At 40.7% G+C, this 25008-nt stretch overlaps 1 protein-coding gene across 1 annotated transcript in view; it reads left to right on the top strand.

The window, feature by feature from the left end:
- The window catches only part of LOC126473453 (cytoplasmic dynein 2 light intermediate chain 1), a 96944-nt gene that overhangs the window by 33096 nt on the left and 38840 nt on the right, over window positions 1-25008 (top strand). Inside the window, exon 6 of the mRNA XM_050100511.1 lies at window positions 11822-11979. Coding sequence (XP_049956468.1) covers window positions 11822-11979 — 158 coding nt within the window. The remainder of the gene's footprint in view (window positions 1-11821; window positions 11980-25008) is intronic.

The raw sequence follows: 25008 nt of genomic DNA, 5'->3' as shown, positions 1-25008 counted from the left end.
CAATGATTTATATTACAAACTAATACACCAGCTTCAATCATTGAAAATGTGAGGTTTGTAATATATGTTTGGCAGGAAAAAGGACACTCCTACTTAGTACGTAAATAAACACACTGGAAAGAAAACTTTTGATTTAAACAATAGCCACACATATATTACTTAACTTTTGTCATGTAAATACAATAAAAGTAATACTGTAGAACAAAAGCAAACTATTGCTTTTCATTTATTACTTAACTCTTACACAGCAGTTAGATCATGGCTTTTACAGAACAATACGTCTTCCTGGTACAAAGTCTACATCACATTGATATCACAAATAAAAATCATGTTTTCGTCTTTCGTACTGATGGTAAACTATCATAAAGCCTCTGGCCAGAAGTGCCATAAGATGAAGAATTAGTGACTTACAGTTGTGGCTTGATGTAATGTTGTTAATACTGTGGTATTTCTTAAATATATCTTGATATAGCATAGTGCTTAAGGTTACCCGGCATGCACTAGCTTAAAACTGGCAGTTAATTGTAGCCACCTCTTCTTCTGTGTATTATCACTACTTAAATACTCTGTGAAAATACAAGTAGCTTTTATAGCTCATCCATTGGAGGCTATTCTTGCTAATAAGTTCAGAATTCCACCACACACTGTTATACATGTCCCTTATTCAAAAATCTGCACAAGACTGAGTACAGACTTCTACAACCTCTTCACCAAAAATGGTGGTAACTTTCCCACCTATATGGATACGTAGGGATGCTTCTAATGAGTCTGACTTAATACTGAAGCCATTACTACGCAAATTAATATTCACATACCTTTTTTATACTGCAGATAACATTTTTGCTCGAACGAATTATATAAAACAATACCCAAACAATTATTCAAACAGTATGATTCACACATATGCATATCAGTTTACACAGCACAGTTACTCACTTGGTGGGAGCACTCTTGGTTGCTACATATGCTATGTTGGGTTTTTACTATCGCCACTAAATGACATATACTTACTTTAAGGTGCTATCTGCTGCCTCTATCGCTTCTATTACCAGACAGATGTTTACTTGTTGCCAACTATGATAATGAAACTATTGCACAAAAATTTGTATGACTAAAATATGATGGTATATAGAGTTGTAAAGATACTTGTATCATTACAGGCTGCTTCATCAAAAGATTGGAAAAGGGTGGATGGCTCTCTGTTAGTGGTTCCTCTTTTTGTTCCTTGTAGTTGTGGAGTTCTTACAGCACTGGATTCATTGCAGCAAAGTTCAAGTTTATCGTAGCACAATTCAAAGTTATCATAGCACAGTTCAAACGTAGCAAAACACAGTCCACACATAGAGTGTGACCCACTTGTCATTGCTTGTGTAGCAACTCGTACAAGAAAATATAATGCACCACAGATAGTTGTTTATTGACACAGAATATGTAATTACAGTAATCACACAACCCGCAAGGCCAAAGAGCTAAGCCAGAGAAAAGTGCAGAAACCAGCAGGGTAACATACGTTCGCAAAGCACAGTACAAAGGCAGTATCTGAGCGGAAAATGATGGCTAGACAATGGGTTTAAATATAGGCCGTTGTTATGTCTTCTGCTTGCTATGGCACCAGTTGCAGTGCCAGTGATGACCTCTGATAAGGCCCCAAGGACAGCACACCCTTGTGTATGGGCACCATGCTGGAGCTGCAACTGCAGCACATGGCAGCCCGATAGCTGCTACTTGCATCAGAAGTTATGATGACAGAGGAGCATTACCACAGTATTCAGCTGTAAATATCTTTGACCTTTTAGTGTTACTTACCTATTTTGACACCTCTTAAGTCTTATACATATTTGTTTCTGCAATCTCCTGTGGATGGCTCTAGGGCAAGTTAAGTAGTTAATAATGATTCACCATAACATTGTCAGATTTACTGTTTAGCTCTTTACATTCACTACTTTAAACATATGATGATCAGCTTGAATTAATAATTTTGACAGTTAATATAACACAGGCCAACTACTCACATTATTTGACAGGTGACAACACACATAACTGACATAGTAACTTTGCTCTTTGAGTATTCCTCCACCTCTGACTAACAGAGAACATTATGTGATAATTATCAAGTGCCAACTACTTCACTTAATGAACAAGTTGAATGACATAATAGTTGTGCTAAATGACTGCTCGACATTGACTAATAATGTAGTAACTGTAGTGATTGAATGTTCACTACCGGCTGACTTGGAATTGATATAGAAGTTTGTGTGTTGAGTGCCAGGCACTTAGTAACACGTAGCAACAGTATACCTTAACTGCTCAACCACAACTGACTATGGCTTTGTGCATGATGCCTGTGTAACATCACACATAGTACAAGGATGAGGAGGTAATGAGCCAAGAAATTTGTGCACAACTTGACCAAAAGGAGGGGTCAGTCAATAGGACACATTCTGAGACGCCAAGGAGTCACGAATTGAATACTGGAGGGAATTGTGGGGTGTAGAACTTGTAGAGGGAAGTAGAAGATGACTACAGTAAACAGATTGAGAAGGATACAGGTTGCAGTAGTTTATTTGCAGATAAAGAGGCTTGCACAGGATAGAGTAGCATGGAGAGCTGCATCAAACCAGTCCTTGGACTGAAGACCGCAACAACAACAGTACAAGAATTACAAAATGGTAAAATACACAGTAATTATGAGGGGCATTCCATATTGATTTACACTTTATTTTTGCCTACTATTCACGGTATGCCATTTCACTCATAATTACTGTTGCAATTATGTAGTGGCAGGACAAACACTAGACGTGCAATCCCTGCACAATACAGCTCAATTTCGTAACTGCTATCATTACTTGAGCGAACAACACAGAATGTGATCATAAAGCACAGTGCTGGACGATGTGGTTTCTGTGGAAGGAGGATGTAAACAATGCAAATATTCACAGGTGATTGGTGACAGTGTGTGGGGAGTGTGCACCATCATGAAAAATGCTCTTGCAGCATGGTGACACTCATCCCCATGAGTCAGAAAACCATGGCTGCCTTCACTAAAATGGGTTCAGATACTGCCACACATACCGTATTCTCCTGACTGAACCACTCTGATTATCACTTATTCAGGCGATGAAGAAACCTCTGCATGGACATCATCTCGTAGAATTTGAGGAACTGCAGATGTGACAGACTCTAGAAAAGTGGTTTGAGGAGTGCCTACAGAAGATAAAGCAGCAGGGTGACTATTATATGGCTTTTGCCTATAGCCATTTCGTCAACAGGAAAGGATTTCTCAGCTGATTTATGCAGTCGAGTAAAGAAACTCAGTTTTCTGCCACATGCTCTTGTTGCAGTGGAAATTCAGTTTTCTGCCACATGCTCTTGTTGCAGTAGCTTCCATAGCCAGTCAGTCATTGTCACTTTTGTGCCATATTTCAGTGGGGGCAAGGCTGGGAGTGGGGGCCTTGAGCTACCTATTATGACAGTGGGTATTTTCGATGACTGTCAAGTTCATCTGGTTTTGTAACTGTCATGAGCTGATTTTGTCCAGAACCGCGTAGCTTTTCCATTTAGCTTTGTAGCTGTGATAAATTTTTTTCAGCTTTCTTCTTGTGCACAATGAATTGGAAATACCAGTTCCTGATGTTTCCACATTCTAGTAACACAGATTGCTTGTTTGAACCATTCTTCAAAATTAAATGCAATGATTACAAAAGGTTCCTCAAAGAGATGCTGCTCCATCTCCAGCCTGTCTTTCTCTGCAGAACTGACACTAGTTTCCTCACACTAGTCAACTTTTTATGCCACGGAGAAGTCTTGTGTTGTATCCTATATTACACATTTGTTGAAAGTGCCTCTGTCTTGTTAGATAGTACCAACCATCTGAAAGAAATGAAAGAGAAGAAATAGATCCCTTAGAATATTGACCATATTCTGCATGACTAATGAGAAATAAGCTACAAATATATCCTGTTGTCCATGCAATATGGAACTGTGATTCTGTACAAAGTGCTTTAGCAGTAATCAAATATAAATACTAAATTATTTACAATGAAACAAGTGATTTTATTGAAGGACTGTTGAATAAAAAACTACCATAAATTAACTATTTCTTCCAAGCAGTTGTGGGAAATCACGGGAATGTGTTTTGCTAAATTTAAACGCTTTCAAAACATCAAAAGCACAATAGGTAATTACTTCACTATCATTAAAACTTTTAATTCCACCAATTTCTGAAATACTTCCACACTGAACAAAAGCAACAGTCAGCCATCTGCTACCCCACACAAAAGTATCAGCTTCATTAATAATGAAATTCAGAACAGCTATTACAGAAAGGCGTGGTCCACGTACAGCAGCAAAAGATCCAATGTATTTCAACTTCACTTTATTCTCTACTCTGGTCAGTATTTTCCCTGTGTACAAAGTGTCTCTCTTCTTGATTGTGAAAATGGTGGAGCAGTTTATTCTGCTGTTTTCTCATATCACAGAATTTTATGACATTGAGTATCATATCAAAAGTTTGACCTCAAATCCAGGCTGATCTCCTTCTACAAACAGAAGTGGTAGGAACTGATGGTATCTTGCTTGAAGGACCATGGACTGATTATGACAAATTTTTGTCACAGATATAAAACACTGCACAAGTCACAGCTTGGTATGCTGAAGTTAATACAGAAACAATATGGCTACAACAATGTCGCTGTACAAAACAAACATGGATAAAGTCAGTCACTTGTGTCTGATTGATGCAGAGACTTCTACACTCTGTGAACTACTGTAAAGTGCGTGGCAGAAGGTACTTCCCATTGTATCATTCCATTCACATATAGAGTGCAGGAAGAATGATTTCTTAGTCACTTCTGTGATTCCTGTAATTGGACTAACCTTATCTTTGTGATCCCTATGGAAGTAATGTGGGGGATTGTACTATTTTCATAGAGTCCTCATTTTTTTTAAGTTGTTTCTAGAAATTTTATAAATAGGATTTCACTGAATAGTTTGTGTCTAACTTCACACTTCTCCCAGTTCAGTTCTTTCAGCATCTCCCACAGGTCAGAGAAACCTGTGAGCATTCGTACTGCTCTCCTTTGTAGAAATTCAATATCCCATCGTAATCTTATTTGTTATGGGTCCCATACACGTGAGCAGTATTTGAATATGGATCTCTGTTGCAGACTGATGGTGTTTCCCTTGTACTCTGCTGATGAACAGCAGTCTGCCACTTGCTTTACCTACAAGTGAGGCTGTGTGAGTGTTCCATTTCATTTCCCTACAAATTTTTGCACCCAAGTATTTGTATGAGTTGGGTGACCCTAAATGTGACTCATTGGTATTATAGTCATAGAAGACCACATTATTTTTTCATTTTGTGAAGTGAATGGTTTTATATTTCTGAACATTTCAAGCAAGTTGCCCATCTTTGCACCACATTAAAATCCTATCAAGATCTGACTAAATATTTGTGCAGCTTTTGTCAGACACTACTTCATTCTAGATAACTATACCATCTGCAAATAGTCTGGCATCATTATTAATACAGGGTGTTTATAAATGAATATCGGAGTTGGAACACTTTATAATATTTATCACATTAATCTTACAGTTATAAATGATATGTCAAATGAAAGAGCAACTCAAACAGTTTTACCAAGAACCTTATAAATGTTCAATGTGAGCACCATTTGTCACACGGCACACATCAACTCTATAGCTGAGTGCTGGACAGGCCGCATGGGGCCTAATGACAGAGCTTGCTTTGCGTGGCCTCCACATTCACCCAACCTAACACCATGCGATTTTTTCCTTTGGGGCTTCATCAAGGATTGTGTGTATGTGCCTCTGCTACCAGCAGATCTCCCTGAATTAAGAAACCAGTTTGAAGCAGCTGTTGCTACAATCACTGAAGACACACTTATCAATGTTTGGGAAGAACTCGGCTATAGACTTGATGTGTGCCATGTGACAAATGGTGCTCACATTGAACATTTATAAGGTTCTTGGTAAAATTGTTTGAGTTGCTCTTTCATTTGACATATCATTTATAACTGTAAGTTTAAAATAATAAATGTTATAAAGCATTAAAACCCTGATATTCATTTATAAACACCCTGTTTTGTTTGGAGGTCATTAATACACAATATGAACAGATAACTCATTTTTTCCCAATAACTTATTCATTTCATTCCATTGTAGCCTGTTACCTATAATTTAAACTCAAGCTGTAATGATTCTTATCCAAATTATTTGATATACACTAATACTTAGTTTTATCTAAACAGTACTACCTGCTACCATCATAATTATTTCTACTGTTAAATAAAACTATGCTTATTGCCAGATCTATCCAAATTTATGTCTACTACTATTATAATGGCTTTAGTTTTTGTCTGTCACATTCCACAATGCACTCTATTGCTCTCTGGTCCATAAGTATACCCTGTCGGTCCCTTAGGTGCTTGAAGGGTATTGTGATTGCAGCTGCTTCTTCCATTATTTGTTGCCTCCCTGGTTGGAGGGGAGGGTGCTCGTGTTACAAAGGAGCACCATTCTTGCCAGTAACAAGTTCAGCAACATGCCAGCCAATGTCAACCTTTTTCACTATAAACAGCATAGAATATGAATGGCAAGGCTCTCAGCACACTTCTCTGTGCCACACCTGAGGTTACTTCTACATCAGTCGATGATTCTCCATCCATACTGTGTCCTCTCTACTAAGAAATCCTCAATCCAGTCACAGATTTTATTTGATACCTCATATGATGATACTTTCAATAATGTAAGTGTGTTACTGTGTCAAATAAAATTTTGGACGACAAGAAACTTTTTGTTTACCTGGCTGCCGTGATCCATGGTTTTCAGAATGTCATGTGAGAAAAGCAAGGGTTTGGTTTCAAATGATTTATGTTTCCAGAATCCTTGGTGTTTGGCATGGGTGAGGTTATTGTGTTTGACATATGTCATTACCTTTGAGCTCATAATAATCTCTAAGATATTAGAACAAACGGATGCCAAGGATATTGGATGGTAGTTTTGTGAATCACTTCTGTTCCTTTCTTACAGACAGAAATGACCTATGCTTTCTTCCATTCAGTGGGCGCGGATTTATGTTTGACCTGTCCTTGGTATATTATGGTTAAAGGAGGGGCTAACCCAGTGTAGAAGTTCAATTTTAATCATTTCAGCTGTTTCTCATTGCAGCTGACACTTATCTTCACACATCTTTACAGTGGTATGAATATTAATTGGGACAGTACTCATGGGTTTTGGTTAGTAAAGAAATATTTGAAAACAGAGTCAAGCATTTTTGCTTTTGATTTGTGACCATCAGTTTCATTTTCCGTGTTGCCTGGATACTAACTTGGTTTATCTTTCGATAATATTCTGGCACACAGCAGTTACTGAAGGCTTCATGCATTGCCCTATTGACAGCCGAATATGTTTCAATCAGCATCTCTCTTTCTATAGCGCTTTGCTTTGTTACATGTTATGCAATGGTCTCTGTACCTTTTGAAGTTTCTTTGCAGTGACTGTATACCACTGAGGGTCACTACCATCATGAACTGTCCTACTAGATACGTACTCCAGTGCATGGTCAACTATTCTTTTAAACTTGAGCCATGCTTCACTCCTGAGCTAAAAGTTTCCAGATCCTCATTGAAACATGACACTACTGTCTCCTTATTTAGTTTACTCAACATGTAACTTTTGTACTTGTTTTAATTGCCCTTTGTACTTTGTTAGTCATTGTTATTACAAGTGCCTCGTGGACATTGATACTGGTTTCAGTGGGGCCATCCTCAAAGAGAATAGTCCTGTCTGTAGCTACTAGATGTAATATATTTCCATCATGAGTGAGGTTGTGAGTTATCTGTTCTAGGTAGTTTTCAGAGAAGGCATTTAGTAATGCTTCAAGGGATGTCTTTATCAAATTCACAATTAACAAAATTGTAATTACCCAAGTTGATGGTTGGATGATTAAATTCTCCTCCAATTATTACTGTACAACTGGAGAACTTATGTACTAGCAAACTGAGATTTTTGTTAGAAGTTTTCTATTACAACACTGAGTGAGTGTGGTGGCTGATGGAAGAATCCAATAATAAGTATATGCCAACCGCAGATGCTGAGTCTTGACCAATCAATCACTTTTGTAACATCGATTTATATCGTGGTGGATTTGAGTTTCTTGTCTACAGTGAAAATACACCACTTCCATTTCCCATTAACTTATCCTTTCGATATCCAGTTAAATTTTACCCAGAACTTTCAGTATTGTCAATTTCAGGTTTTAACCGGGTTTCTGAGCTTAATGTTAAATGAGTTTCACTGCCGCTGAACAGCACTACAAACTCTGGCACTCGACTGCGAATGCTCTGGCAGTTAACTAGTATTTTAATGCTCTGGCCAGTGTGGGGTTTTTTATATATATATATATATATATATATATATATATATATATATATATATATATATATATATATATATAAAAAATAGAGGGAAACATTCCACGTAGGAAATATATATCTAAAAACAAAGATGATGTGACTTACCAAATGAAAGTGCTGGCAGGTCGACAGACACACAAACATACACACAAAATTCAAGCTTTCGCAACAAACTGTTGCCTCATCAGGAAAGAGGGAAGGAGAGGGAAAGACGAAAGGATGTGGGTTTTAAGGGAGAGGGTAAGGAGTCATTCCAATCCCGGGAGCGGAAAGACTTACCTTAGGGGGAAAAAAGGACGGGTATACACTCGCACACACACACATATCCATCCACACATATACAGACACAAGCAGACATATTTGAACTCTTTGTCTTTGTGGCTGAGGGACTGCGTCAGCTTTCAGACAACACCACATACAAAGTTTGTCAAGGTAATCCCATTCCTGATGTCCAGGCGGAGCTTCAAGGAATCCTCAGAACCTTAAGCCCCCTACAAAACCTTTCACCTGACTCCATCAACCTCCTGACCCCACTGACACCCCGCACCCCTACCTTCTACCTTCTTCCTAAAATTCACAAACCCAATCATCCCGGCCGCCCCATTGTAGCTGGTTACCAAGCCCCCACAGAACGTATCTCTGCCTACGTAGATCAACACCTTCAACCCATTACATGCAGTCTCCCATCCTCCATCAAAGACACCAACCACTTTCTCAAACGCCTGGAATCCTTACCCAATCTGTTACCCCCGGAAACCATCCTTGTAACCATTGATGCCACTTCCTTATACACAAATATCCCGCACGTCCAGGGCCTCGCTGCGATGGAGCACTTCCTTTCACGCCGATCACCTGCCACCCTACCTAAAACGACTTTCCTCATTACCTTAGCCAGCTTCATCCTGACCCACAACTTCTTCACTTTTGAAGGCCAGACATACCAACAATTAAAGGGTACAGCCATGGGTACCAGGATGGCCCCCTCGTACGCCAACCTATTCATGGGTCGCTTAGAGGAAGCCTTCTTGGTTACCCAGGCCTGCCAACCCAAAGTTTGGTACAGATTTATTGATGACATCTTCATGATCTGGACTCACAGTGAAGAAGAACTCCAGAATTTCCTCTCCAACCTCAACTCCTTTGGTTCCATCAGATTCACGTGGTCCTACTCCAAATCCCATGCCACTTTCCTTGACGTTGACCTCCACCTGTCCAATGGCCAGCTTCACACGTCTGTCCACATCAAACCTACCAACAAGCAACAGTACCTCCATTATGACAGCTGCCACCCATTCCACATCAAACGGTCCCTTCCCTACAGCCTAGGTCTTCGTGGCAAACGAATCTGCTCCAGTCCGGAATCCCTGAGCCATTACACCAACAACCTGACAACAGCTTTCGCATCCTGCAACTACCCTCCCGACCTGGTACAGAAGCAAATAACCAGAGCCACTTCCTCATCCTCTCAAACCCAGAAACTCCCACAGAAGAACCACAAAAGTGCCCCACTTGTGACAGGATACTTTCCGGGACTGGATCAGACTCTGAATGTGGCTCTCCAGCAGGGATATGACTTCCTCAAATCCTGCCCTCAAATGAGATCCATCCTTCATGAAATCCTCCCCACTCCACCAAGAGTGTCTTTCCGCCGTCCACCTAACCTTCGTAACCTCTTAGTTCATCCCTATGAAATCCCCAAACCTTCTTCCCTACCCTCTGGCTCCTACCCTTGTAACCGCCCCCGGTGTAAAACCTGTCCCATGCACCCTCCCAGCACCACCTACTCCAGTCCTGTAACCCGGAAGGTGTACACGATCAAAGGCAGAGCCACGTGTGAAAGCAGCCACGTGATTTACCAACTGACCTGCCTACACTGTGACGCATTCTATGTGGGAATGACCAGCAACAAACTGTCCACTCGCATGAATGGACACAGGCAGACAGTGTTTGTTGGTAATGAGGATCACCCTGTGGCTAAACATGCCTTGGTGCACGGCCAGCACATCTTGGCACAGTGTTACACCGTCCGGGTTATCTGGATACTTCCCACTAACACCAACCCTTCTGAACTCCGGAGATGGGAACTTGCTCTTCAATATATCCTCTCTTCCCGTTATCCACCAGGCCTCAATCTCCGCTAATTTCAAGTTGCCGCCACTCATACCTCACCGGTCATTCAACAACATCTTTGCCTCTGCACTTCCGCCTCAACTGACATCTCTGCCCAAACTCTTTGCCTTTTAATATGTCTGCTTGTGTCTGTATATGTGTTGATGGATATGTGTGTGTGTGTGTGCGAGTGTATACCCGTCCTTTCTTCCCCCTAAGGTAAGTCTTTCCACTCCCGGGATTGGAATGACGCCTTACCCTCTCCTTTAAAACCCACATCCTTTCGTCTTTCCCTCTCCTTCCCTCTTTGCTGACGAAGCAACCGTTGGTTGCGAAAGCTAGAATTTTGTGTGTATATTTGTGTTTGTTTGTGTGTCTATCGATGTGCCAGCACTTTCGTTTGGTAAGTCACATCATGTGTGGATGGATATGTGTGTGTGTGTGTGTGCGAGTGTATACCCATCCTTTTTTCCCCCTAAGGTGAGTCTTTCCGCTCCCGGGATTGGAATGACTCCTTACCCTCTCCCTTAAAACCCACATCCTTTCGTCTTTCCCTCTCCTTCCCTTTTTCCTGACGAAGCAACCGTTGGTTGCGAAAGCTAGAATTTTGTGTGTATGTTTGTGTTTGTTTGTGTGTCTATCGACCTGCCAGCACTTTCTTTTGGTAAGTCACATCATAACTCACACAAATTGGTTTCTCTGTGGCTGTGTGTGTGAGGTTGTGAATTTAAAGTACTTGTACAAAAGATCGTTTATTTAAAATACCAGTGTAAGAAGAGCAACAATATTATGAAAAGGATAGCACACACACACACACACACACACACACACACACACACACACACACACACACATGCACACCAATGCAACCCACACACAAATGGCCACAGTCTCCAGCTGCTGAGGCCACAGTGTGGCTTAGCCTCCTCCTTACCCCTATTATCCAATTGTGTTTCCCAGCATACACAACTGCTCACAACAGCAGCCAGAGACTGTGGTCATTTGTGTGCCTATCTGTAACTCAGCATCTCCACCATGTGGTTAGCAGCAACTACCCTTTTCAAAATATTGTTACAGCCCATCCTGGGTTTTCCATTGTTGAGTATAAGAAGAGTGGTAGCTTAAAATGTAACATAATCTCTTTGCTGTTAAATGGGTCTGAGAGTTATTCATTAATCTGCTGCAGCTTAGTGGTTGCCTGTAGTCATGTTTGTTTACACTGATTATCTGGATATTTATGTCTACGAAGATAATTTCCTATATGTTTTTATCACTAGGAGTTTGACCCTGAAAAGAAAAAGATCGTGTGTCGTTCTCTTCGATATGTGGCTCATACTCTTGGAGCAACATTGCTGTTCTACAGTCATCGTGATACTGGCCTTGTAAAGAAAGCAAAAGATGTACTGAACCATCATGCATTTGGTGCTCTGCAAGTGTAAGTAGATTATTCAGTTGTTTATGTGTTACAAACCTGTGAAATTCTTTATAACTTATAAAGATATTCAAAAGCAGTTACTATGGTATTTTCTAGTAATATCTGCATGATGGGCTTTTAGGTCAATCAAATGGGCAATCAATTTAAGTTTCAGATGTTTGTTCATGCCACCCAATTCCACTCGACAGTTTTAGAGTTATTGAAAGAAAGTCTACAGTCAGTAGTGTGGGAATATGCTGGTCATGCAATATTAGTTGGAGCCAATTTTAATCTACTGAGCCTAGACTGAAATGTCTATAGATTCATTGCAAGGGGTACAGACTGACAGTCTTGCAAAGTACTTTTGAACACGTTTTCCAAATACTTTCTTGAGCAGCTAGTTTAACTGCCTGCACACAGTAAAATATTTTAGACCTTGTAGCTGCAAACAGACATGATCTTATCATTGGTGTCATTATAGGGACAAGAATTAGTGATCATGATGTCATCATAGTGACTACAGTTAATAAATTAATCAATCAAGAAGGCTAGAAGAGTATTTCTGTTAGAAAGGGCAAATAAATAAAGATTAGCATCCTACTTAGATAGTGAATTTATATCATTTAGTTCCAGTATGATGGATGTAGAGGAATAATGGGCAAAATTTAAACAGATTGTAATCATGCTCTGGAGAAGTTTGTGTTGAGTAAGTGGGTTAAGGACAGAAAAGACCCACCATGGTTTAACAATGAAATTTGGAAAATGCTGACAAAGTAACAGCTGTTGCACGCTCAGTTCAAAGGCGAAAGCTCAAATGACAACAGGCAAAGATTAGTAGAGATTCATGTATCTATAAAAAGATTGTTGCACGAAACATGCAGCAACTACCACCATCACGCCTTAGCAAAAGATCTTGCCTAGAACCCAAGAAACTTCTGCTCATATATAAAATTGCTAAGTGGGTCTAAGGCTTCTATCCAGTCACTCGTTGACCAGTCTGGTGTAGCAGTAACAGACAGCAAAAGGAAAGCCGAAGTTTTAAATTTCACATTTAAGCTATCGTTCACACAGGAGAATCATAGAAATTTACTGTTGTTTGACAATTGCACAGACTCCTGTATGGAGGACATAGTAATAGGAACCCCTGGCACAGAGAAATAACGGAATGAGTTGAAGACAAATAAGTCACCAGCTCCAGATGGAATCTCAATTCGGTTTTGCTAAGAGTACAGCATCGGTCCATTTTTAGCTTGCATTTATCATGAATTTTTCACGAGGGCAAAGTCCCATGTGACTGCAAAGAACCACAGATAGCCCTTGTATATAAGAAGAGTATAAGAATGCACCCACAAAATTATAGACCTGTATCAGTAACATTGGTCTACTGCAGAATTCTCGAACATATTTTCAGTTCCAATACAATAAATTTACTCGAGATGAAAAAGCTTCTGTCTTCGAATTAGCACAGTTTTAGAAAGCATCACTCATGCAAAACTTAGCCCGTCCTTTCCTCACATGATATCCTGCGAACTATGGATGAAGGGCAACAGACAGAGCCTATATTCCTAGATTTCCAAAACTCATTTGACATGGTGCCTTACTGCAGACTGTAAATGAAGGTATGAGAATTCTGAATAGATTGCTAGATATGTGAGTGTCTCAAAGACTTCTTAAGTAACAGAACTCAGTATGTTGTCCTCAATGTCAAGTGTTCATGAGAGACAAGGGTATTGTCAGGAGAGCCCCAGGAAAGTGTGATGAGACTGCTGTTATTTTCCATATACATAAATGATCTGGTGGACAGGGTAAGCATTGGTCTGTGGCTGTTTGCTGATGATGCTATGATGTATCGGAAGGTGTCATTGTTGAGGGACTGTAGGAGGATACAAGTTGACTCATACAAAATTTCTAGTTGATGTGATGAATAGCAGCCAGCTCTAAATGTAGAGAAATGTAAGTTAATGTGGATGAGTAGGAAAAAAAGAACCCATAATATTCAAATTAAACATTACTAGGATGCTGCTTGACACAATCACATTGATTAAATATCTAGGAATAATGTTGTAAAGCAGTATGAAATGCAATGAGTGTTTAAGGATTGTAGTAGGAAAACCGAATGGTTGACTTTGGTTTATCAGGAGAATTTTAGGAAAGTGTGGTTCACCTGTAAAGGAGACCACATCTAGAACACAGTATGATTCATTCATGAGTCTGATTGAGTGTTTGGGAAATGCACCAGTTTGGATTAAAGGAAGACATGGTTGGTTGGTTGATTTCGGGGGAGGGGACCAAACAGCGAGGTCATCGGTCCCCTTAGATTTGGTAAGGATGAGGAAGGAAGTCAGCCGTTCCCTTTCAAAGGAACCATCCCGGCATTTGCCTGAAGTGATTTAGGGAAATCATTGAAAACCTAAATCAGGATGGCCAGGTGCGGGTTTGAACCATCATCCTCCTGAATGCGAGTCCAGTGGTCTAACCACTGCGTCACCTTGCTCAGTCAGGAAGGCGTGGAAGCATTTCAGAGGCAAGCTGCTAGATTTGTTTCTGCTTGGTGTGAACAACACACAGGTATTATGGAGACCCATCAGGAACACAAATGGGAATCCGCGGAGGGAAGGCAATGTTCTTTTTGGGATCATTATTGAGAAAATTTAGAGAACTGGAATTTGAAGCTGACTGTAGAATGATTCACTGCCACCAATTTACATTTTGTGTAAGGACCACGAAGGTAAGATACGAGAAATTAGGGCTCTTATGAAGCCATTTTCCCTTGCTTTATTTGAGACAGAAATAGAAAAGGAAATGACTAGTAGTGGCACAGGGTACCTCCCGCCATGCACTGTACAGTGGCTTGTGGAATATGTATATAGATGTAGATGTAGGGCTAAATATGCTAGAATGAGGGTTGGACCTTTAATAGATGCAACTATTTTTTCTACTGTCCTTCTAAGTATTCAGTAGCATTGCATGTAACCTATTGCCAGTCATATGGAAGTTATAGGACAGCTTTAGTGGTGTCATTTGTGTTAATAGCTTGTATGGACACAGCCTATTAACTGAGGAATTTGTGTAACAGTTCTGAAGTGAATGCCATGAAGTGCTTCCATCATCTTACGAATCTATTTGAAGTCACCACATCTTAAGTCCAGAAGGTACGTTGGATGATACAGCACTTCCCAGCCCTGATAACTAACAGATCAGTCTCTTCTTGCACTGTATGCATGTGACTATTGTCCTACAAGATGACGAGTGCATTCTGTGGAAAGAGTTGCCACTTTTTACTCAAAGTTGGTTGTAGGTCATGGTCCAAAAATGAACTGCACCTTGATGACCTACCATTGAGGAACAGTATACATTACGATAACGCATCACAGTCCTGCACAAGAATCACCATAACTTTCACATTGTGTGGGTTTTGACAAGTTTTTAATTGTTGTGGTTATTTGTAATGATTCCATTTGTCTGATTGATGTTTCAGATATGGCTCGTAAGATGTGGCCCATGTCTCATGCAACATAATGATACGGTGTAAGAAAGCCTCTCCTTCTCATTCATTACATTCCAAATGGGTACAAGCAGTATTGTATCACAGCCATTTCTTTATTTCCGTCAAATCATACTGAACCAGTTGTGATTAAATTTGTCTCTTGCCCAAGCATTACTTCAGAATGTGATGGTTTACTCTGCAGTGGTTTTTGTTTCTAAAAATAAAAATCAGTTTCAAGTGAACTGTGATATTCACAGCACAAAAATAATTTTCTTGTAGACTTAGCCTCTTTGCTCAGGATTCAGAACGCAGTTGTATTGAGCTACTAATAGCAGATAAACAGGCGCTTATAGTAAAATTGAGGAGGCACTTTTTTGCCAGAGTAACACTTGTCTTACCAGTGTACTCAATTATATTTAGCTGGCATAAGCGTGATTATCATTAAACAGCATAGTGATAGTTTGTTATTAATACAGTATACAGACTAAGTTTCCGTACTCTCTTTGTCCTGTGTTAATGATGTTAATGAATACTTTCACTCGTTACACATCCATGATAGTTCTTCTACCTGATGGGATCTACAGAACACAATGGATGGATGAATGAATGAATGAAACCACAGTTGTATGAACTAATCTTTCCTCTTGGGTCAGCTCAATCATCCAATTTGTCCAGTAACTTGGTAAGAGCGTACACTTCTTCACTGACACTGCGGCAACCAGGTCAGCGAATGTTTGCCACAGTTTTTGTGTCCGTTATTGAAAACTCATACCCAGTTTGTTGTCACTATTCTGTAAGGCAATACAGATTTCCTGCAAGCCTTTTGAAGTTTTGCAGTACATTTTCTCACAATTCAGTTTCTATCTAGCTCCATTGTTCTTCTTTCAGAAATACTGTATTAGACTGTTTGCTACACAAGGCTCCAGTCATCCCATAAATGTGTATGTGCGTGATGTGGAAAGTGTGGATCTATTTGTGCTGAGGTAAGGTAGAGCTGTGCAACTAATGTGTAGTATAAGTGATGTTATTGGATTACATCTCTACATCAGTGATGCCACAACAGTGATGCCACAACAGTGATGCCACAACAGTGATGCCACTATTAATTTCCAACCCTCATAACAGAGCAAGTTTGAAAGTAGTCCTCAAACACATTATAATAAGAATCATAAAATGTATAATTAAAACATAAAGAAGAGTACAGTGTTAATTAATGCTGAAGTCATATAACCAGCTGATAAGATTTTTGTATTTAGGTTAGTTGATGGCAACAGGTGGATGGACAGCAAAAGAAATAAATAAAGGAGAAAAAATGTCCTGGGCCACCTTTGATAAATTAAGTAGTGCTGTGAATAGTATACTTCTGATGGGTGTGAAACATAATGTTTACATCCATGTCTGTACTCTGCAAGCCACTGTAATAGCAAAGGTTGCGTAGTGTACCAGTATTATTACTCACCTCTGTATTACCATTCATACACAGGTGGTATATGATAAAAAGACTGCCATGGTCTTTAGTATGAACCCAAATCTCTCTAACTTCAGTGTTGTGGCCATTAAGCAATATATATGTTGGAGAAAGTAATATGTTTCATAGCCCATTTTGTAATCTGATCTTTTCGAATTTTGTAAGCACTCTCCAAAATGCACAGAATTTTTCATGTAATGTTTCCTCTTGCACTTCATTGAGTGCTTTTGTGACACACACAGATTGAAAAAATCATGATGATTCATGCAACTTTTCTGTGGATCTTCTCTTTCTCTTCTGTTAATCAGTTTGGTAAAGGTCCCAGACCAAGAAACAATACTCAAGAACAGGTCATACAAACATTTTGTAAGCAACATCTTTTGTTTGTGAATCACATTTCCTTAGAATTATTCCAATAAATCTGGTTGTTGCATCTGCCTTCTCCATGGTTAAATTCATGTGGTCATTCCACTTTAATTCTTTCTGGGTGTTAACACCTAGATATTTGAATATTGTGACAGTTTCCAAAGATTGGTCACTAATTGCATAGTCAAATAATGTAAGATGTTGTTGTTGTGGTCTTCAGTCCTGAGACTGGTTTGATGCAGCTCTCCATGCTACTCTATCCTGTGCAAGCTTTTTCATCTCCCAGTACCTACTGCAACATACATCCTTTTGAATCTGCTTAGCGTATTCATCTCTTGGTCTCCCTCTACGATTTTTACCCTCCACGCTGCCCTCCAATACTAAATTGGTGATCCCTTGATGCCTCAGAACATGTCCTACCAACCGATCCCTTCTTCTGGTCAAGTTGTGCCACAAACTTCTCTTCTCCCCAATCCTATTCAATACTTCCTCATTAGTTATGTGATCTACCCATCTAATCTTCAGCATTCTTCTGTAGCACCACATTTCGAAAGCTTCTATTCTCTTCTTGTCCAAACTATTTATCGTCCATGTTTCACTTCCATACATGGCTACACTCCATACGAATACTTTCAGAAATGACTTTCTGACACTTAAATCAATACTGGATGTTAACAAATTTCTCTTCTTCAGAAACGCTTTCCTTGCCATTGCCAGCCTACATTTTATATCCTCTCTACTTCGACCATCATCAGTTATTTTGCTCCCCAAATAGCAAAACTCCTTTACTACTTTAAGTGCCTCATTTCCTAATCTAATTCCCTCAGCATCACCCGACTTAATTAGACTACATTCCATTATCCTTGTTTTGCTTTTGTTGATGTTCATCTTATATCCACCTTTCAAGAGACTGTCCATTCCATTCAACTGCTCTTCCAAGTCCTTTGCTGTCTCTAACAGAATTACAATGTCATCGGCGAACCTCAAAGTTTTTATTTCTTCTCCATGAATTTTAATACCTACTCCGAATTTTTCTTTTGTTTCCTTTACTGCTTGCTCAATATACAGATTGAACAACATCGGGGAGAGGCTACAACCCTGTCTTACTCCCTTCCCAACCACTGCTTCCCTTTCATGTCCCTCGACTCTTATAACTGCCATCTGGTTTCTGTACAAATTGTAAATAGCCTTTCGCTCCCTGTATTTTACCCCTGCCACCTTTAGAATTTGAAAGAGAGTATTCCAGTCAACATTGTCAAAAGCTTTCTCTAAGTCTACAAATGCTAGAAATGTAGGTTTGCCTTTCCTTAATCTTTCTTCTAAGATAAGTCGTAAGGTCAGGATTGCCTCACGTGTTCCAGTGTTTCTACGGAATCCAAACTGATCTTCCCCGAGGTTGGCTTCTACTAGTTTTTCCATTCGTCTGTAAAGAATTCGTGTTAGTATTTTGCAGCTGTGACTTATTAAACTGATAGTTCGGTAATTTTCACATCTGTCAACACCTGCTTTCTTTGGGATTGGAATTATTATATTCTTCTTGAAGTCTGAGGGTATTTCGCCTGTTTCATACATCTTACTCACCAGATGGTAGAGTTTTGTCAGGACTGGCTCTCCCATGGCCGTCAGTAGTTCCAATGGAATATTGTCTACTCCGGGGGCCTTGTTTCGACTCAGGTCTTTCAGTGCTCTGTCGAACTCTTCACGCAGTATCATATCTCCCATTTCATCTTCATCTACATCCTCTTCCATTTCCATAATATTGTCCTCAAGTACATCGCCCTTGTATAGACCCTCTATATACTCCTTCCACCTTTCTGCTTTCCCTTCTTTGCCTAGAACTGGGTTTCCATCTGAGCTCTTGATATTCATACAAGTCGTTCTCTTATCTCCAAAGGTCTCTTTAATTTTCCTGTAGGCGGTATCTATCTTACCCCTAGTGAGATAGGCCTCTACACCTTTACATTTGTCCTCTAGCCATCCCTGCTTAGCCATTTTGCACTTCCTGTCGATCTCATTTTTGAGACGTTTGTATTCCTTTTTGCCTGTTTCACTTACTGCATTTTTATATTTTCTCCTTTCATCAATTAAACTCAATATTTCTTCTGTTACCCAAGGATTTCTACTAGCCCTCGTCTTTTTACCTACTTGATCCTCTGCTGCCTTCACTACTTCATCCCTCAAAGCTACCCATTCTTCTTCTACTGTATTTCTTTCCCCCATTCCTGTCAATTGCTCCCTTATGCTCTCCCTGAATCTCTGTACAACCTCTGGTTCTTTTAGTTTATCCAGGTCCCATCTCCTTAAATTCCCACCTTTTTGCAGTTTCTTCAGTTTTAATCTACAGGTCATAACCAATAGATTGTGGTCAGAGTCCACATCTGCCCCTGGAAATGTCTTACAATTTAAAACCTGGTTCCTAAATCTCTGTCTTACCATTATATAATCTATCTGATACCTTTTAGTATCTCCAGGGTTCTTCCATGTATACAACCTTCTTTCATGATTCTTAAACCAAGTGTTAGTTATGATTAGGTTGTGCTCTGTGCAAAATTCGACCAGGCGGCTTCCTCTTTCATTTCTGTCCCCCAATCCATATTCACCTACTATGTTTCCTTCTCTCCCTTTTCCTACACTCGAATTCCAGTCACCCATGACTATTAAATTTTCGTCTCCCTTCACAATATGAATAATTTCTTTTATTTCATCATACATTTCTTCAATTTCTTCGTCATCTGCAGAGCTAGTTGGCATATAAACTTGTACTACTGTAGTAGGCGTGGGCTTCGTATCTATCTTGGCCACAATAATGCGTTCACTATGCTGTTTGTAGTAGCTTACCCGCATTCCTATTTTCCTATTCATTATTAAACCTACTCCTGCATTACCCCTATTTGATTTTGTGTTTATAACCCTGTAGTCACCTGACCAGAAGTCTTGTTCCTCCTGCCACCGAACTTCACTAATTCCCACTATATCTAACTTCAACCTATCCATTTCCCTTTTTAAATTTTCTAACCTACCTGCCCGATTAAGGGATCTGACATTCCACGCTCCGATCCGTAGAATGCCAGTTTTCTTTCTCCTGATAACGACATCCTCTTGAGTAGTCCCCGCCCGGAGATCCGAATGGGGGTCTATTTTTACCTCCGGAATATTTTACCCAAGAGGACGCCATCATCATGTAATCATACAGTAAAGCTGCATGCCCTCGGGAAAAATTACGGCTGTAGTTTCCCCTTGCTTTCAGCCGTTCGCAGTACCAGCACAGCAAGGCCGTTTTGGTTATTGTTACAAGGCCAGATCAGTCAATCATCCAGACTGTTGCCCTTGCAACTACTGAAAAGGCTGCTGCCCCTCTTCAGGAACCACACGTTTGTCTGGCCTCTCAACAGATACCCCTCCGTTGTGGTTGCACCTACGGTACGGCTATCTGTATCGCTGAGGCACGCAAGCCTCCCCACCAACGGCAAGGTCCATGGTTCATGGGGGGGGAAGATATTTTGCCTATTTACTTGCATTATTATTATTATTATTATTTCAAGATTTTAAACATGGCTGCAGCAGCAACTGTTAAAATTCTTCACAATAAAGGATGGCAGCCAAAAACAGTTGCAGGATAGAATTTTTTTATTTTATTATTTTATTAATAAAAAAATTCTATCCTGCAACTGTTTTTGGCTGCCAACCTATTATTATTATTATATTTCTTTCCTTTCTCAGACATTATGTCTGCTTAAAAATGGAAAGTGATGCGGACCTTGATCAAGCGTGACTTCCTTTTAACTGTACGGTATATGTTACATTGCATTTAGGAACTTTTGGGTAATTGAACATGTATCAAAAATTACAGATTTCTGTAGTTGTATATATACGTTTGGATGTAGCTGTATTGCGTTGACGTACTGGTGGATATTGTGTGGTATGACTCCTGTAGTTGATAGTATAATTGGTATAATGTCAACTTTATCCTGATGCCACATGTCCTTGACTTCCTCAGCCAGTTGGATGTATTTTTCAATTTTTTCTCCTGTTATCTTCTGTATATTTGTTGTATTGGGTGTGGACATTTCGATTAGTTGTGTTAATTTCTTCATTTTATTGGTGAGTATGATGTAAGGTTTGTTATGTGGTGTTGTTTTATATGTTATCTTGGGAATTTGTCACCGTATAGAGTAGGGTAAACATAGTCATGTGTAGGGGCTGTGGTTGTTGTGAGCGGACGCAAGGAGAATTGGCCACTCTTCGGGGGCAGGTGGAGGCTTTGTCTGTTAGGCTCATCGAGCTCGAGGCGCAGGCGTCGGCTCGTAGTGGCGTTGGGGCAACTGTGGTGAGACCTATGCCTACTTCGGTGGCCTTGGAATCACATGGAACCCCTGATGTCGCTGCGTCTTCCGGCAGTGAGCATCTTACCGGTCAGCCATCACTCCAGGGTGAATGGCGGACAGTGGTGGGCTCGCGCGTGCCTGGCCGAAAGGCGAAGGTGGGATCTGGCCGCGTGGCAGCTGCCTTACCCCTTTCCAACAGGTACGGGGTGCTTCCTAGTGGTGATGACATCGTTTCCGAGCCACCACAGGGTGCCTCGCCTGTTGGGCCAGTGGCCGATTCTCCGGCAAGGTCCCGACAGTCACAGAGGGCGGGCCTATTAGTTATAGGGAGCTCCAACGTTAGGCGGGTTATGGAGCCCCTCAGGAAAATAGCGGGTAGGTCGGGGAAGAATGCCAGTGTGCACTCGGTGTGCTTGCCGGGGGGTCTCGTCCGTAATGTGGAGGAGGCCCTTCCGGCAGCTATTGAACGCACTGGGTGTGACCGGCTGCAGATAGTAGCACATGTCGGAATGAATGACGCCTGCCGCTTGGGTTCTGAGGCCATCCTTGGTTCCTTCCGGCGGCTGGCTGATTTGGTGAAGACAACCAGCATCGCACGCGGAGTGCAAGCTGAGCTTAATATCTGCAGCATAGTGCCCAGAGTCGATCGCGGTCCTCTGGTTTGGAGCCGTGTGGAGGGTCTAAACCAGAGGCTCAGACGACTCTGCGACTATAATGGTTGCAAATTCATCGACCTCCGTTATTGGGTGGAGAACTGTAGGGCCCCCCTAGACAGGTCAGGCGTGCACTACACACCGGAAGCAGCTACTAGGGTAGCAGAGTACGTGTGGCGTGCACACGGGGGTTTTTTAGGTTAGAGGGACCCCCCCTTGGGCGAAACGATAAAATACCTGACGGCTTACCAGAGAGGACATTATCATCGTTGATAAAGAATGTCCGTCCTCAGAGACCAAAAACAGGAAAAGTTAACGTAATATTGGTAAACTGCAGGAGTATCCAGGGCAAGGTTCCTGAATTAGTATCTCTTATTGAAGGAAATAGTGCGCATATAGTATTAGGAACGGAAAGTTGGTTAAAACCGGAAGTGAACAGTAACGAAATCCTAGACACAGAATGGAATATATACCGCAAGGATAGGATAAACGCCAATGGTGGAGGAGTATTTATAGCAGTAAAGAATTCAATAATATCCAGTGAAGTTATTAGCGAATGCGAATGTGAAATAATCTGGGTTAAGTTAAGTATCAAAGGTGGGTCAGATATGATAGTCGGATGCTTCTATAGACCACCTGCATCAGCAACCGTAGTAGTTGAGCGCCTCAGAGAGAACCTGCAGAACGTCGTGAAGAAGTTTCGTGATCATACTATTGTAATAGGGGGAGACTTCAATCTACCAGGTATAGAATGGGATAGTCACACAATCAGAACTGGAGCCAGGGACAGAGACTCTTGTGACATTATCCTGACTGCCTTGTCCGAGAATTACTTCGAGCAGATAGTTAGAGAACCAACTCGTGAAGCTAACGTTTTAGACCTCATAGCAACAAATAGACCGGAACTTTTCGACTCCGTGAATGTAGAAGAGGGTATCAGTGATCATAAGTCAGTGGTTGCATCAATGACTACAAGTGTAATAAGAAATGCCAAGAAAGGAAGGAAAATATATTTGCTTAACAAGAGTGATAGGGCACAAATCGCAGAATATCTGAGTGACCACCATCAAACGTTCATTTCTGAGGAAGAGGATGTGGAACAAAAATGGAAAAAATTCAGAAACATCGTCCAGTACGCCTTAGATAAGTTCGTACCGACTAAGGTCCAAAGCGAGGGGAAAGATCCACCGTGGTATAACAATCATGTACGAAAGGTACTACGAAAACAAAGAAAGCTTCATCATAGGTTTAAGAGTAGTCGAATCATAGCTGATAAGGAAAAGCTGAACGAAGCGAAAAAGAGCGTAAAGAGAGCAATGAGAGAAGCATTCAACGAATTCGAACATAAAACATTGGCAAACAATCTAAACAAGAACCCTAAAAAGTTCTGGTCATATGTAAAATCGGTAAGCGGATCTAAATCCCCTATTCAGTCACTCGTTGACCACGATGGAACCGAAACAGAGGACGACCGAAGAAAGGCAGAAATACTGAATTCAGTGTTCCGAAACTGTTTCACTGCGGAAAATCGTAACACGGTCCCTGACTTCAGCCGTCGCACGGACGCCAAAATGGAAAATATTGAAATAAACGATATCGGAATTGAAAAACAACTGCTATCACTTAGTAGCGGAAAAGCATCCGGACCAGACGAGATACCCTTAAGATTCTACAGTGATTATGCTAAAGAACTTGCCCCCTTTCTATCAGCAATTTATCGTAGATCGCTGGAAGAACGTAAAGTACCTAGCGACTGGAAGAAAGCGCAGGTCGTTCCCATTTTCAAGAAGGGTCATAAATCAGATGCGAATAATTATAGGCCTATTTCGCTTACGTCAATCTGTTGTAGAATAATGGAACATGTTTTGTGTTCTCGTATTATGACGTTCTTAGATAATACAAATCTCCTTCATCATAACCAACATGGATTCCGCAAACAGAGATCATGTGAAACTCAGCTCGCCCTATTTGCCCAAGAAATTCACAGTGCCGTAGACACTGGCGAGCAGATTGATGCCGTATTCCTGGACTTCAGGAAGGCATTTGATACGGTTCCGCACTTACGTTTAGTGAAAAAAATACGAGCTTACGGAATATCGGACCAGGTTTGTGATTGGATTCAGGATTTCCTAGAAGAAAGAACACAACATGTCATTCTTAACGGTTCAAAATCTGCAGATGTAGAGGTAATTTCGGGAGTACCGCAGGGAAGCGTGATAGGACCTTTATTGTTTACAATATACATAAATGACTTAGTTGACAACATCGGTAGCTCCGTGAGGCTATTTGCAGATGACACGGTTGTCTACAAGAAAGTAGCAACATCAGAAGACTCGTACGCACTCCAGGAGGACCTGCAGAGGATTAATGCATGGTGCGACAGCTGGCAGCTTTCCCTAAACGTAGATAAATGTAATATAATGCGCATACATAGGGGCAGAAATCCATTCCAGTACGATTATGCCATAGGTGGTAAATCATTGGAAGCGGTAACGACCGTAAAATACTTAGGAGTTACTATCCGGAGCGATCTGAAGTGGAATGATCACATAAAACAAATAGTGGGAAAAGCAGGCGCCAGGTTGAGATTCATAGGAAGAATTCTAAGAAAATGTGACTCATCGACGAAAGAAGTAGCTTACAAAACGCTTGTTCGTCCGATTCTTGAGTATTGCTCATCAGCATGGGACCCTTACCAGGTTGGATTAATAGAAGAGATAGACATGATCCAGCGAAAAGCAGCGCGATTCG

The sequence above is a fragment of the Schistocerca serialis genome, chromosome 4, assembly GCF_023864345.2.
Source record: "Schistocerca serialis cubense isolate TAMUIC-IGC-003099 chromosome 4, iqSchSeri2.2, whole genome shotgun sequence".
In the NCBI taxonomy this organism is placed as follows: domain Eukaryota; kingdom Metazoa; phylum Arthropoda; class Insecta; order Orthoptera; family Acrididae; genus Schistocerca; species Schistocerca serialis.
This window is presented reverse-complemented; position numbering and strand designations above follow the sequence as displayed.